This window comes from Gorilla gorilla, chromosome 8, assembly GCF_029281585.2.
Source record: "Gorilla gorilla gorilla isolate KB3781 chromosome 8, NHGRI_mGorGor1-v2.1_pri, whole genome shotgun sequence".
Classification (NCBI taxonomy): Eukaryota; Metazoa; Chordata; class Mammalia; order Primates; family Hominidae; genus Gorilla; species Gorilla gorilla.
The window spans coordinates 87,246,655-87,263,038 of record NC_073232.2 but is presented as its reverse complement, the minus strand read 5'-3'; the positions used below and the strand labels follow the sequence as shown (position 1 = coordinate 87,263,038).

Here is a 16,384-nt window from a genome sequence, read left to right as displayed (position 1 = left end):
TTTTACATGTATACATTTATCTATATTTAGATATATGCACATAAATATACACCTTATACATCTATGAATAGTTTTAGTAAAAACAGAAAAAAAAGGCAGAAACAGATGCATTCACACATACACACACAGACATACACCTACCCTTCCAAGGTTATCTGTAAATTGAATTAGGACCTATGTCATCACAACAACATTTGCTATACAATAATAGATGGTCCTTGACTTATGATTGTTCAACTTTAAGGTGATGGGAAAGTGATAGGCATTCACTAGAAAACATACTTGAAATTTTGATCTTTTCCTGGGCTAACAATATTCAATATGACACTCTCTCATGATGCTGCACAGAGGCATCTAGCCCCAGCTTCCAGTCAGCCACCTGATTACCAGGGTAAACAGATTACAAACGTAAATAATTGATATTCTACAGTGTACCATGTTACTGAATGATTTTGCCCCACTGTAGGTTAATGTAAATGTTCAGAGCACATTTAAGGTAGGCTAGGCTAAGCCATGATGTACAGTGGGTTAGGTGTATTACATGCATTTCACCTTGTGGTATTTTCAATTAATGGTATTTTCAACTTATGTGGGTTTACTGGGATATAACCTCACCCTAAGTTGCAGAGCATCTGTATTAGGTTGCTGTCATTACAATTCAGGTTATACACACTTCATCCCTTATCACATATTAGCTAGTTTGTTCTGGTAGTCAGTCCCTTTTTCAAAACCTAAAAAACCGCCTTATGTTAAGAAACTTATGCATCTGTTTGCAAAGGGTAAGGTAGAGGGTAAAAAAGACATTTCTACCAAAAATAAGTAAATCTCTAATCGCAAAAAAATCATATTCTTGCAACTCTGGGACAATGAGATGAAAGCATGCAAGTTATTTAAAGCAATAGATTGAAAATTAATTTTAAAAAATGAATTGAGAGATTAAAAAGGAGTAAGATTGTTTGACATTTTATGATGTCAAAAAAAAAGAAAAAGGAGTAAGAAATTTTAAGCATAAATTATCAAAATAATCATCCTATTTGTTCCGGTATGAAGAGGCGGTAGAGTTGGTTCAACAATGGTTTGCCTTAGAACAGTATATATGGTATTTGGGAGATTCCTATTTATCCTGAATTGTAATCTGGTTCTTGGTTGAGTGAATTTTTCCTATTAGAAATCTCTAGGTATTTTTCTTACCTAGATTAATCTCAACACATATATTTTCAAGCATATCTTCAATAGGACAGACTCCAGAATGTCATTCCTTTAATGTGGTCTCCATATTCAACACAAGATCCTTACAAACTAGAAACTAGAAACTGGTCTGTTACTTTCGTTGTTTTCTGTTAGTCCATCTTATACACATGTATGAAGGCTGTTTCTAACACTACACCTTTAAATTAACAAAGACCAATTTTATAGTAACTTGTAGTACCAAAATATTATGCTTGTTATGACTGATCAATTGAGATTATTTATAAAGGAATTTAGGACTGAAAGTATCCAAACATAATGAAATATGCCATAGGGATAGTTAATTCTGTTTTCACGAACACACCTAAAAATTACAGAAAAACTGTTAGTCATGCTACAAGAAGCCTGATGATTTAAAAAACCTTTACATTTCAAAATCAATATACCTAATATTCTGCAAATTCATACTAAGTTCCCAACTTATCCCCAAAATGAAGCTACACTGTGAATAAGTAACCTCTAAAGAAGTGTTTAAAACATCCATTCTAATGTTTGCATTAAAATTTACCCGTTTTTGAAACAGAGGACATTACTCCTCAGACTGATAAAAGAAGTGCTTTCTGCAGAGAGCATTTAGAGAAACAAAGGGAATAGAATTCCAATATTACCTGGGATGAGGAAAATTAATTAAATGTCTTCCCTATGAAACCTCCTAGAGACTGAAGACAAAGGATAACAGAATGTGACTTTAAAATAAGGTAAGCAAGAAAAATCTGTCACCTACTGGGATCAAATGTATCAAGGTACACACATCAGTAAGCCACAGATAAGTCAGTCTATTGTGCAAAAACCAAAACCCTCAAAACCAAAACCTACTTCATGACAAACTGATGCTAAATACATAAAAATGTAGTCACTAAAGTATGCAATTTGGTAAAAGAAACAATAATGTAGTAACATTTCAACATACATGCAGATCAAAAGCTTAAATTAGTTCAAAAGAAATCAAATGTTTTAGCAAAGAATATTTACTAAATACATAAAATATTAGTACGAATAGTTACAACTCACTGTACAATATAATGCAAAGAACTTGCCAAAAATCTCAACAGTCCTACCTTATCATTAGTGTCCAATACAATGGTGCTATGTCTCCACTTTGTTAATACTATTGGTTCTTGCAGCCGCCTGTCCAGGCTCCTACTTTTAATTATTTCTCTTTGCTGCTGGGATGAAGCATTATACTAAAACAAAACAAAGCAAAAAACACAAAAAACAGTTCATAAACAATAGAAATGCAAGTGGAATCTAAACATCTTGGCTCCAAATGACAAAGACTGTTAGGCAAAGTTCATTATATGACATCTCCACAAATTTTCTAGCCTCAGTTTTCTCATCTTTAACCAGAACTGTGGCACAATTGAGAAGATCACAGACTCTGGTGTTACACAGACCAAGGTAGTGTTATCTTTGGTAAAATATTTAATCTCCCTCAGTCTAAGTTTTGTCAACTGTAAAGTGAATATAACAGAAATATCTCATTCATGGAGTTGCTATAAAGATCAAAGTATTAAAGAAGAAAGTATTAAAAGAGTAGTACATTATCAATAAATATTAACTATCATAATTTATAAAATAAAATCAGACAAATTATTTTTTCTACTTCTATCTCTTCTACTAAAATAAAAAATAAGCATTATTTTAAAAACCTAAACCAAAAATTAAATTCAAAATGAACTAGTAAGTTCTTTACATGTTCTGGATTCTAAACCTTTCTAGGCTATGTGAGTTGAAGATATCTTTTCCTAGTTTGTAGCCCATCCTCTCCCCTTTGATTACATCTTCTACAAAGAGAAGGTGTTTTGTTTAATTTTAATGTAGTCACATCTGTCAATCTTTCCTTTTATAGTAGGCTTCTGAGTCTTGTTCAAGAAATCTTTCCTACTCTGCAGACAAAGATATTCTTTGATATATCTTTCCAGTCTTTAAAGTTTTACTTGTTATATTTATGTCTTTAATCTAACTGAAATTAATCATTGAGCATGAAGTGAGGTCAAGATCTACATTTATTTTCATTTTTATCATGTGAAAACCAATAATCTTAGTAACATTCTTACTACCCCATTGATTTGTTTTCTTTTTAGTTGTTGTTGCAGCATCTCAGATGACACAAACCAATGCTTGTTTGTTTGTTGAGACAGGGTCCCTCTCTGTCACCCAGGCTGGAGCGCAGTGGCATGATCAGAGCTCACTGCAACCTTGAACTTCTGGGCTCAAGAGATGTTCCTGCCCCAGCCATTTGAGTAGCTGGGACTACAAGTACATGCCAGCACACTTGGCTTTTTTTTTTTTTTTGTAGAGCCAAAGTCTCCCTAACCCCATTGATTTGTAATGCCACGTCTGAGTTTTATACATGTGCCCTTACTATTCCAACTTAATTACCATAGCAGGAACTCTATCTCTCCTGTCCTCTACCCACCAACGACTCCCTATTCAGGAATATTTTGACTCTTTATGGATATCTGTTTGCAAATATAAATTTTAGGTTCCATTCCCCAAAAAAGTGAGGGAAGGGATATTAAATGGAAATGCATTGGACTTGTAGATTAATTTGGACATTGTTATAAAATTCAGCCTCCCAATCCAAGATCATGATGGTATGCTACACCATTTATTTGGGTCTTCATTTATTCTGCTCTGAAATTTTCTTTATTAAAATCTTACAGACCTTTAATAAACATGTTCTTAGTTACAACTCTTGTTGCTACTGCTGCTAATGTAAATAGTATCTTCACTGCAATCACATTTTCAAACTCACTTTTTACTAGACAAATGGGTAGTTTCACATTAATTTCATATCCAGCAACTTTGCTGAACTCTCATCAGTTTTAAGTTTATAGGTTCTCTTGGGATTTTCTAATAATAATAATAATTTTAAAAAAACAATTGCATCTCTTCCTTTTTAATTCCATTATTTCTTTCCTTTTCTTAATTGTTGAATAGAAGCGTGATAGAAATGTTCTAGTCTAGTCCCTAACTCTAATGGGAAAGCTTCTGTAATCTCACCGTGAAGTATGAGATTTACTGCAGATTATTTAATAGATAACCTTTAGCATAATGTGTCATTGTAAGAAAGTGATTTTCATCTGGGCTTGGTGGCTCACGCCTGTAATCCCAACACTTTGGGAGGCTGAGATGGGTGGATCACCTGAGGTCAGGAATTTGAGACCAGCCTGGCCAACATGGTAAAAGCCTGTCTCTACTAAAAATACAAAAATTAGCCAGGTTTGGTGGTGCATTGCTATAGGCCTAGCTACTCAAAAGGCTGAGGCACAAGAATAGCTTGAATCTGGGAGGTGGAAGCTGCAGCGAACCAAAATTTCACCACTGCACTCCAGCGACAGACAGACAGAGTGATAGTCTGTCTCAAAAAAATAAAGAAAGAAAGAATAGTGATTTCCTTACAGAAGCATATTCTTGGATCACAGTGGTTTAATATCCATTTTGCAAATCTTTTAACAGGTGTGTTTAGAGCATTTACATTTAATGTGATTATTTATAATGTTAGGATTTAAGTCTGGCATTTTATCATTAATTGTCTGTTTCTCCTTTCCTACCGTCCTGTGGGCTACTTGAGCAATTTTTACTATTATATTTTAATATATCTACAGTTTCTTGAGCCTCTCGTTATACTTTTTTAGTGCTTGCTCTAGGGATTACAATATACATAATTTATCAGTCTACTAGTATCAACATTTTACTACTTCAAGTGGAATATAGAAACCCTACCAAAAATTACATCCCTTTACTCACTCACTCTTTATGAAACAGTTGTCTTAAATATCACTACTGTATATCAGGACTACTTCAGGAATGTTATAATTTTTGTTTCAAATGTCAAAGACAATTTTAAACACCCAGGACAAAAGTCTCCTCAGATATTCACCCTTTCTGTTGTTCTTTATTCATTCCTGATATTGCAAGTTTTCTTATCACTTCCCTTCTGTTTGAAAGACTTCCTACAGCAACTCTTTGAAAGCAAGACTGCTAGGGATAAATCTCTTAGTTTCATTCTGAAAATGTCCTTATATTACTTTTATTCCTGAAGGATATTTTTGCTGGGTGCAGAAGGGTTCACAGTTCTTTTCTTCTAGCATTTGAAAAATGTTATGCCACTTCTTTCTGGCTTCCATGGCTTCTGATAAGGCACTCACTTCATTCAAATTATTATCCTAAAGGTAAAGTGTTGTTTCACTGAAGGGCTTTCAAGACTTTATCAGGGGGAGGGAGGGTCTTCAGTTTTCAGAAATTTTGAATACAATGAGCCTGGATATGGGTTTCTCTGGGTTTACCTTATCTGGTGTTTATTCAGCTTCTTGAATCTGTTGGTTTGTCTTTTGCCAAATTGGGGGCATTTTCAAACTACTTCTTCAAAGTATCTTTCTGCCTCACACTCTTTTCTTTCTCCTTCTGGAACTCCAATGAAAGGAAGGTTAGCTCTTTCGTATTTTCCCACAGGTCTCTGAGGAACTGTTCATTTTTTTTTTGGAAATCTATTGTCTCTCCATTGTTCAGACTAAATAATTTCTACTAACCTATCTTCAAGATCATAGATTCTCTTCTCTTTTACCTCCATTCCATTATTGAGCCATCCAGTACTTGATTTTTGGCTCTAGGATTTCCCTTTGGTTTTTCTGTATATCTTCTATTTCTTTGCTGAGACTTCCAACCTCTTCACTTATCTCAAGTGTGTTTATAATTGCTTGCTGTAGCACTTTTATGACAGCTGACTTAAAATCCTATGGGATAATTCATTCATCCCTGTCATCTTGGTGTGTCACCAACCTACTGATTGTCTTTTCTCATTCAAGTTCAGATTTTCCTGGTTCTTGCTATGACAAGTAATTCTAGGTCATATTTGGATGTTTTGAGTACTATAAGACTTTGGTTTCTATTTAAACATATTTTAGCAGGTTGTGAACCCCGGCCTGCTTTTATGGCCCATAGTTCAAATGTCAATTTCATTTTAAAAATCTTTTAATTGCTGTTCTGATCTGCCCTGTTTGTGTGCTACCCAGAGGCCAGTCTGAAACCTGGGCAGTACTCCACACCATGTTTCAGTTCTCAAAGATTTTGCTATGTTAATTCTGGTTGTTTTCATGCATAGGCCACTGGGAGTAGTGTCTAGGACCTTATACACAGTTTAGAAATCCCTTTCTCTGGTTCCTTCCTCTCCATAATCCTCTTCCCACACTCTGCTTGGGATAGGGTGGGGTGCTGCCTTGTTGCTGTTGTCCATTTAGTGCATATGGAGGATGAATCACAGGGTTCCTCGCATGCACTGTGGGTCTAGTCAACAGGGCTCCACCCCACAGTCTCCATAGTGCCCAGGCAGGGAGGGGGAGAGTGCTCTTTCAATAGTGCCGGTTAGGGATGGCTGACTGGGCTTCATAACACGTTCTGCACAGCACATCATGCAGAAGGATAGGCTTTTGTGGTGTTCACCTGGAAAAGAGTAGGTATAATAAACAGAGACAGTGTGCTTTACTTGGCTTAAAATGTTGATCATGTATTACCACAGATTTCTGGGTTGGCTAAAAACTGTCTGATCTAGAGGGGCTCATCTGCACCAGTCTGTCTCTCATCCCCCTCCTGAGACTGGGAGGCTAGCCTGGGCACATTCTTCTTGTGGCAATGGCAGAGGTGCAAGAGCAAGCCCTGACTACAAGCCCATTTCAATACTCTCCTTGTGTCATATTTGTTCATATCCCAGTGAAAGCAAGCCACACAGCTGAACTCAGTTAATGACAGGACAATTTGGGAGGCCACCACAAAGGTACACAACAAAGAACCTAATACTAGAGTAAGAATGGATCCAGTGGTGCCATCTACTGCAGTAGGTGATCTGTCCTTTCCCCCTGTGACGGCTTTTAAGATTGTCTCCTGGGTTCTGAAGACCCAGCAAAATTTGTTGACATGTTGATTTATTTTTATTTATCCTTGACAGCATTCAAAGCATATTTTCTAAAGACTCATGTCTTCCTTCAATTTTAGAAAATTCCTAGAAATTATATTTTCAAATATTGTTTCCACACCATTCCTCCATTCTCTTCTTTTGGAATTCCTAATAGATGAATATAGAAAACTTTCAACTCATCCTCCATTTTTCTTTACTATGCTTTCATATTTGTTAGCTTTCTGTCCCTGTCTAAAGTTTATGCTGACTGCATTTTTTATTTGAATAACTGTTTTTTCATCTTGAAGATTTCTAATTTATTCATCATATTTACCTATTCATGTATGTTTTTATTTTTCCTAATTTCTTGTTCTTTTTAAATGAAAGCCTTCATTTAATTCTGATCATCCACAGCATAATTTGAAGCCTTTATTAAATTATTAAGAACATTACTTTGGGCTGGGCGTGGTGGCTCACGCCTGTAATTCCAGCACTCTGGGAGGCTGAGGTGGGCAGATCACAAGGTCAGGAGTTCGAGACTAGTCTGACCAACATGACGAAACCCCATCTCTACTAAAAATACAAAAATTAGCCAGGTGTGCTGGTGCACGCCTATAATCCCAGGTACACAGGAGAATCGCTTGAACCTGGGAGGCGGAGGTTGCAGTGAGCTGAGATCGCGCCACTGCACTCCAGCCTGGGCGACAGAGCGAGACTCCGTCTTTAAAAAAAAAAAAAAAAAAAAAAAAAGAACATTACTTTTCATCTGGAGTGAATACCATGTTTTGATTCTTCTTATGTCTATGATAATAGCATTGGATTCCTTCACACATTTTATTTGAAATACTGAACAGGAGACTTCATTTTGAGTGGGGAATGTTTTGTTTTCTCTCTCTTCATTTACTCTCCTTTATTTCTTTCTCTCAATCCTCCTTCCTGTCTAATAGTTTTCTGGTTCCCTTCTCCTACACCTAACCCAGAGTGTTTGTATTTATGTATACATTCTTTTTTACTCAGCTGTCATATGAACATGTTTCTTCTTTCCAAACTTACAACAAAAATTTTTAGGGTAAAGACCATATCCTATGTATTTGCATTTATCACAACATATTACATAATACTGAACACCAAAGATGTGTTCAGAAAATAGTAATTAAACTAAATTTTAATATCTGAATGGGGGTTACAAGCTTGACAGATTTATCTTAGACTTACTAGTAAGTATTAAGTTGCTTAAGAGTGCAGAATGTAACCTGAAGTTGTCTTTATCATGCAGTAACAATCTATGAAATAGTGACTCTACAGCACTTTTCCTTATTTCCTCATTTCCACTGTATTTAATTCAAACCTCTTCTCCATATCCAATTTAATTGAGAGTTAAAGAAACTGTGAAGACCTTCTGACACTTTATGCTAAGCAGCAAATGGCAGCAGAAAATGAAACAGTATCACAAAACTGAGGATTCAACGCTGGTCACAATCAGTACCCATTTCCACTGCTGTAAAATACCCTTTGAGGTCTTGATTCAGTCTCTTGCCTCTCCTCTTTTTTTCATTAAAGGCATCTCTGAAAGTAAATAGGTTTCCTAATGCAGCCTATAGTTCTTCTGACCAAGGAAATTATAGAATTGAGTTATAAAGAAACCCAGTAGGAATATTTAGCTACCAGTTAAGACTCCAAATTATTCCTGATATTAGGCCATCCTGGGACTCTCTTCCTTCAAAGGACCCTGACCTGGGACAAATCACTCAAAAGCAGCCTTGTGACTGATGTCATTACTCCAGGGAATCAGAAACCACTATGAAGAAAGATACAGCAGATGATTCCTCCAAAAACTCAACTGGTATTTGAGGTACTGTTAAGAGCTACAATTTAAATCTGTCAAGCGGAACAAAAAATTTAATATGTTTATTTAATTATTGTACTAATAAAATATTAGTCTTCTATAACCTAAATCGTTTTCAGTGAACTAAACTTTGAGCAGATTTTTCTTCTGGTTCCTTCAAGTGGAAATCAGAGCTTGTATTTTATAAGCATAACCCTTATTAGAACAGCCTAACAGAACCAATCCCTGTTATATATAGTTTTCAATACTGAGTAATTACATCCCTCAAAACAATACTCTTTCCCCAACATATAAGTTATTACATATTTTGGCCATCATGATCCATAAAATCATTCTTTCTAAATTAATCACTAAATTTTTTTTATAAACGGTACCAATTTTGAAGAGCAGTATCTGAGGTATTCTATTACTTCTTCACAGCACATTAATAAAATAAATTGCTTATCTTATTATGTTTATCTCCTTTCCCCTAAAAGTTGGTAACAGTCGTACTAAGCTTGAGGTATCATTTTCCCACTTATAAGTTTTATTGGAAGACAATGAAATATTTGGAAAATAAAATGGTTATTTAACTTTTATAAAACTTAACTTTAAAAAACTGTTGCTAGAGTATCACAACTGCTAAGCTATGGTTCTTCAGAGTTCTGAGTGCTTGGCACAACTTCAAAGTTTCAAGGATAAATAAGGTTTTATCTTCAGAATCACATTCTAAAAGTATAAATTAATAATAATGAAAATGAAAAATATCCACAAATGTTTTATTGAATTGTGTTTCATAATTTTAAAGAGTAATGAGATAAAACATTCAACCCTGAAATATGTGATTCGTGGCACTTTTCAATAGACTTCTTATTTGGATCTTTTTCATTCATGGTATTTTATGATTGATGAAGTAAAAACACAATGTGATAATAGTAGTATCTTCTTAACTTTTTATACAGGAGCTCTTATAATTAAAATATAAAAATTATCTTCACTAATACTAATATGTTAAGCTGAAAACAGTATTTAAAAAAAAATCCTATTGTATAAATGTAAATTTTAATATGACTCCTAATTTAGAAAGTGTAATTAATTTAAACAATAAAGTGGTTTAAAATATGGAATAGTTTTTCCTGTTGAGCTGAGCAAACAGAAAGTAAGAACCTACGTAAAACGTGAGATAAAGGATCAAAAAATGCTTATCTGAAGATGTGACAAGTTTTTTAAACTATAAGAAAATTCTGAGGCTATGCTTCATCAACAAATTAATCAAAGGTACCAGTATTTCCTTTATCTATCTCCTCATCCCCCACACCCATGAACTTTTCCATTATGGCCACCTACACATTGTTCCATGAGATTACAAAACTGTAAAAGCTGTCAGTTACAGTGGAGCTCTCTTCTGCTACTTGGTCAACTCAGACTCACAAAGGTATTCTTAAAAATCAATTACAGGATATGTATTTCATTTTCATCCTACCCATATCAAGCCTTAGAATTTCATAAAATAATGAAAGGCCAGATAGCATTCACATAAAGAAGAAAGCACTATTAACATTAGTTTACTAGATTAGCGTTTCCCAACTTGTAGTCAATGTAGTAACATCTAGTGATTTTTTCTATATCCATGTTTCATTTATACTATTAATATTCTTCTCTAAATTGACTTACTTTGGGGAAAAGACAAATTTTAAAAACTAAAGTATATGTAACAACTGACACCACATATTTGTCTGCTAATTACGGCTATTTTCTAGAACATTAAAATAATGCACCAATTAAAATTCAAATGTTTGCTCATAGATCACTTAAAATTATCTCAAGCACCAATAGTGATGTGCATATGGCCACTTTGAAACCTACCACCTTAGATAAACTCAGCCCTGGTACACTTGTCTGGAAATGAGATGTCCAGGTAATCCTAGGACATCTTATCACATGTTGCCTATATCTCAGCCAATGAATGGCTCAATCATACACACCATTTACATAAGAGGATAAACTTGAATACTGAGTTGCTTTCCTTTCTCTCAAAAAATGATTAAATATAAAACCAACTTTATGTAGAAAAATCAATATACTCAATGCAACTAGATATAAGATGGCATTATTGGTATTGAAGAGAATTCTTATTTCCAAGAATAAGGAACGGCCAGTTTCAAGTTAACCCAAAAGATATTCTGAATAGCAACAATCAGTATCACATAGTGAAGACACCTGTACATCTTAGAAAACTTACACTACTCACAGTATTCACAGTGAATTCTGAAAAAATTATTCTACTTTGTAAAAGCAGAATAAAGATCTTAAAATAAATCTGCTGAAACCATCTCCAGATATTACTTCATCTACTATTTTTAAATAGAAATTTGGTGTCAAGGTTTATTACCTTTGGCAATTCCCATTCTGACCGAGATCCGTCTGCACTGTAGTAATATTGTCTACCTTGATCATCGACATGCTTGAGCCACTATAAAAACAGAACAGGTGTTTTTTATTAAATTTAAATAAAAATGAGTTTAAGCTACTACTATCAGAGATACTAGATTTAATTCTTATGAATTTTATTCTACTTGATCAAGAACATTGCAACAAAAAAATTCTTTTTTTTTTTTTGAGAGCCCAGCCTGGAGTGCAATGGCGCCATCTCGGCTCACCACAACCTCCACCTCCCAGGTTCAAGCAGTTCAAGCAATTCTCCTGCATCAGCCTCCCGAGTAGCTGGGATTACAGGCATGTGCCACCACGCCTGGCTAATTTTGTGTTTTTCAGTAGAGATGGGGTTTCTCCATGTTGGTCAGGCTGGTATCGAAATCCTGACCTCAGGTGATCCGCCTGCCTTGGCCTCCCAAAGTGCTGGGATTATAGGCGTGAGCCACCGCGCCCGGCCTGCAACAAAAATTTCTAACTAATTATACTAAAAGCCTTGCATTTTAAGTTCGGTAAGAATAAATATACTCATTATTAAACATGGCTTTATTTGCTCTCTCTATCCTCCAACGTCTGGCTAGCTGCTCAAGCACCACTTAACAACAAGCAACATATAACATACGATGTACATATGCACTGGAACACAGGTACACTCACATTCTTAAAACAGGTTTGAGAAATTGACAAAAGAGAAATGTTTTTCAATTAAATGTACAACTAAACTATTTAAAGGCTCATTTCATGCAAACCTTTAGGAATTACTTCCTATGGCCAAACACAATAAAATTCAAATAACAGCAACAACAGAACATCATGCAATAAAACACAAGGAATATGAGGGAAAAAAAGACTACATATTGCTAATACAAACACATGATCTTGAGTATGAAATAAATGAAAAAACTGCTTCCATATGTTCTAATGTCAAATAATTGAGGCAGGAAAGAGGGATAAAAGCCTAGCCCCACTTATTCCCAAGCATATCTTCTCTGAACATGTACAACCCACAGTTGCTTTCTCAAATGATACCAGATGCAATACACACATAAAACGTCAATATTCATTTACAAACTAATCATAAAATACTAGATTGATGGTTTTTGTTTTACATAAATTTGATTGTAATAGAAAAAGGAGAATAGGCAGTGAGGCGATGTATGATAATGGCACAGAGAGAAAAACATTTCCAAAAAACTATTCCCTCAGAAAAATATAAAGAAATATGCCTACTGAAGAAATCTAAACAAATGACATTCAACAGGTGTACTCTAAAAAAGTCTTCCATGAGTATCAAGAGCATAAAAATTACTACCATCCTTAGCAGTTTAAAACAATTAATCAGTAGTTACACTGAGTTTTCATATTGTCAATTGGCATGATTATAAAGTTACAATGAAGAATATTTTCATGAGTTTTTTCTTTTTTAAATACTAAAACTGCAGTACACAACTATTTTATGAGAGAATTCTGCCAAAAAACACTAGATGAGAAAAAAAGAATGTACCTTTTCATTAGTATAGTCACTGGTATATAAGGTATGCCCACGTTCATCCAACTCTTCTGACCAACCCCTTGGAGGAGAACCACACTGACTATCTGACTGGCTGTAAGAAGTGCTGTAGTAGTTTTCTTCCGATGAAAGAAGCTACAAATAGTCAGAAACATAAGGATTTTTCTTTTTTGAATATAAATATGAATTGGTTGAAAATCTAATAAATCAATTTTACTTGACTATAAGTATGAAGATATCTTAAATATATCCGAATATTTGATTTTGAAAATAAATTGATAAGTCTTTAAATGGTACATTGTAAGAGGTGAGGTAAAATTAATAGTGGTTATTTTATCACATTAGTGCAGCCCTAGAAAAATTCACCACAATAAAACTGAAAACAATGTTTTCAGACTAAGGAGAGCTCGAATGTTACTTAGTGCTGCTTTCGTGCTGAAATCAAGTTTAAAAATGAGAGGAATAGGTGTGTGTACACATATCTGTGTGTAAACAAGGGAGGAGATGAGGGAACTTCATTAGACTGAGCTCCTCTCATGTACCACAAGCATATAGCCACATGCAAGGCAAACAACCCTGCTCAATAAATATATCTCAGACTATTTTTCTATAATTTGTGTTATAATTTATTGATAAATTTTCCTAACTCATTCAATCAAATGCTTGTTAAAGACTACTGGAAACTAAACTTCAAAACAAGAAAAAATAACATTGAGCAAATTCAAACACAATACAGAAAGACAAATAGAAAATTCTGTATGAAAATAATATAGGGGCCAGGAACGGTGGCTCACGTCTGTAATCCCAGCACTTTGGGAGGCCAAGGCCAGAGGATCATTTGAGTACAGGAGTTCAAAACCAGCTTGGGCAACATAGTGAGACCTCATCTCCATTTTTATTCAAATGAAGAACAAGAAGGAGGAGGAGGAGGGGGGGGGAGGGGAGGGGGAGGGGATAGGAGAGGGAAAGGGGAAGGGGGAGGAAAGGAGGGGGTGAAAAGGAGGGAAGGGGAGGGGAGGGGGAGGAAGGGAAGGGGAGAAGGAGAGGAGAAAGAGAGGGGGAGGAGAAAATAAGGTAATACGGGTACACATGATATGATAAACTGCAGACACATGAGAGAAGCGAATTAGAAGACTGGGAAAATTTAGAAACTTTTGATGCCTACTGACAAGAGGCACCATAATATGACTAAATGGCAATTTGCTTTCTGCACTTAAAAGTCATTCATTTAAAAATCATTTATTAGGTTAGCACTCATGTGCAAATGACCCTTCCTATCACCTCTAGATAAAATAGTTTCGGCAAGTAAAACTTACTCATTCAGACTGTATTTTCTATCATCATAATTTGGTCTGAAACACTAAGATAGGTAGATTCTCAAGATTGTAGTCAAAGACACTAAGAGCCTAATATTAATATGTTCACAAAAACATAGCTTTATAGAAACACTGCATAAAGTGAATTATATATGTTTTACAACAGAAACATTTTTTAAACATTGAAAACCTAATTCAAAAATCAGGAGTTTATTTTTATTTAATTGAGGCAACTTAAAATGCAAGCTCATAGACGAGTGCAGTAAAACTTTTAGAAACAGAAAAAGGGCAACTGAATTAGTAAAATTAATTTAAGAAACAAAATCACAGAATCAATTTTTCAAAGATATGACTTTATAGCTAACAAAATTCTCATCATAATTTTCCAAATTTTGCACAGTAAATATGATGTTCTCTTCTACCATGAAAAGTAACCTCCAATATCTTCATGTGTTTTATATTATACTACAGAACCAGGCTTTAAGATCTGGATATCTTCCACTGGAAAATAGTTGTTTAATGGCAGTTAAGTAAAAGTTAAAGTTAAGATTATTTTTGGCAAGCATTCTATAGATGTTAACTATTCTATACCTAATAACTCCATTCAAAGGTGTAACCAATTCAGTAACTTTGGGATGTATTCTGCAGCAAATGTATCCTAGTACAAATATGAGGGGACTATGGTAGATGCTCCATTTATAGAAGAATGGCAGGTAGGTATCCCAATCGATCATCTGAACAGAAACAGTTGAAAATGTTACATAAAAATTTTTTTTAAATAATCTATGAACAAAAGGTTAATTAAGAAATACTCAGAGGTCAAAAGCTAAGTGGAAACAAGAATCAAGAGAGTCAAGCAGAAGAAAAAAGAGCAGCTTTCTTCTTGAAGGCATTTGCCAGACCCCAAACTAAAATGTTAGTTTTCAAGACCACGCAGGAGTGTTAGAGAACTGAACTCAGGATTACCAAAAGCAGGAAGTCTAAAAGGCTATCCCACAATACAGAGCTGGAAACGCCAAAGAATTATACCCACAAATTATGGGTGAACCATTAACAAATTTTGCTCCTTTATTCCACACTAGGAACATCATAGAAATTTACCCCAATAATTGGGGAAAATAAGGGGACTTTCTAGCCACAAGAGTCTTCATGAAATCCAAATTACTATTAATACTACCTGGGTGGCTTGTAAAAACTAAAGCTAAAGATGTACTTTTAAATATTCATAGTTTCTCTAGGCATCCATCAGAAGAGACTCACCTCTGAAGGAACCCACCTTCAACCCCAGCAGTAAAGACTTCCTACTTATGAATTTCCAAGAACTATAACCTCACATTAAAACAGATACACTCTCAAAACACCCTGAGTAAGAGTCAGCAGAAAAACAGTATAATCAGACTCTCTAAAACTTTATACATAGAAACTAACAAAAAATAGAAAACAAGACTAGAGATATAACAAATAAATGCAACATATAGTCTTCACTGGATCCTTCACTGCAGGAAAAAAAACTATAAAGAATATTACTTGACAACTGAGAAACAATGAACATTAGCCATGTATGAAATAACATACTAATATTATATGTCTTGGGTATGATAAATGTATTGTGGTTTTGCCGGAACATGTCCTTATACTTAGGGAATAAAGCATTATCTGATTCAAATCATTCATCTGATTCAAATCATTCAAAATATTATCTGATTCAAATCATTCATATGCACACATGTGTATGTGTTTGGGCAGGTGAAGGGAGAGAAAGAAATAAAGCAAACGTGGCAAAATTTTAACCATTGGTAAATCTAGATGAATGGTACATGGCATATAATGTTCACTGTACTGTTCTTTTAAATTTTTGAAGGTTTAAAACTTTTCAAAGTAGTGATATCGGGAAACTCCCCTAAACAAATAAAAAAAATACTTTTTTACAATTCAAGGATTGACTTAACATCAAATGAAGGCATAGACAAAGGGAAAAATACCAAATAGAAGCTGGATCTTGAAATACTGAAAATGAGGCACAGAGAGACATGGATGAACAGCGTGAGGTTAAACATTCATCTAATCAAGGTTCTAGAATAAGAAGAAAGAGAATATGGGGGCGAGCCTATATTCAGATACAGCTAAGAATTTTCCAGAATTGATCAAAGACAGGA

The 16,384-nt window shown here is 34.7% G+C and overlaps 1 protein-coding gene across 9 annotated transcripts in view; it reads right to left on the bottom strand.

Annotated features, from left to right (window-relative positions):
• ARHGAP12 (Rho GTPase activating protein 12) overlaps window positions 1-16,384 on the bottom strand; it is a 129,271-nt gene that overhangs the window by 35,887 nt on the left and 77,000 nt on the right. For 6 of the 9 annotated variants that reach the window (XM_063710220.1, XM_004049237.4, XM_019035414.3 and 3 more), the window contains exons 5-7: window positions 12,907-13,047; window positions 11,362-11,442; window positions 2,307-2,432 (exon numbers count right to left, since the gene is read on the bottom strand). In XM_063710220.1, coding sequence (XP_063566290.1) covers window positions 2,307-2,432; window positions 11,362-11,442; window positions 12,907-13,047 — 348 coding nt within the window. The remainder of the gene's footprint in view (window positions 1-2,306; window positions 2,433-11,361; window positions 11,443-12,906; window positions 13,048-16,384) is intronic. The other 3 variants (XM_019035416.3, XM_055352988.2, XM_019035417.3) reach the window with 1 other exon arrangement.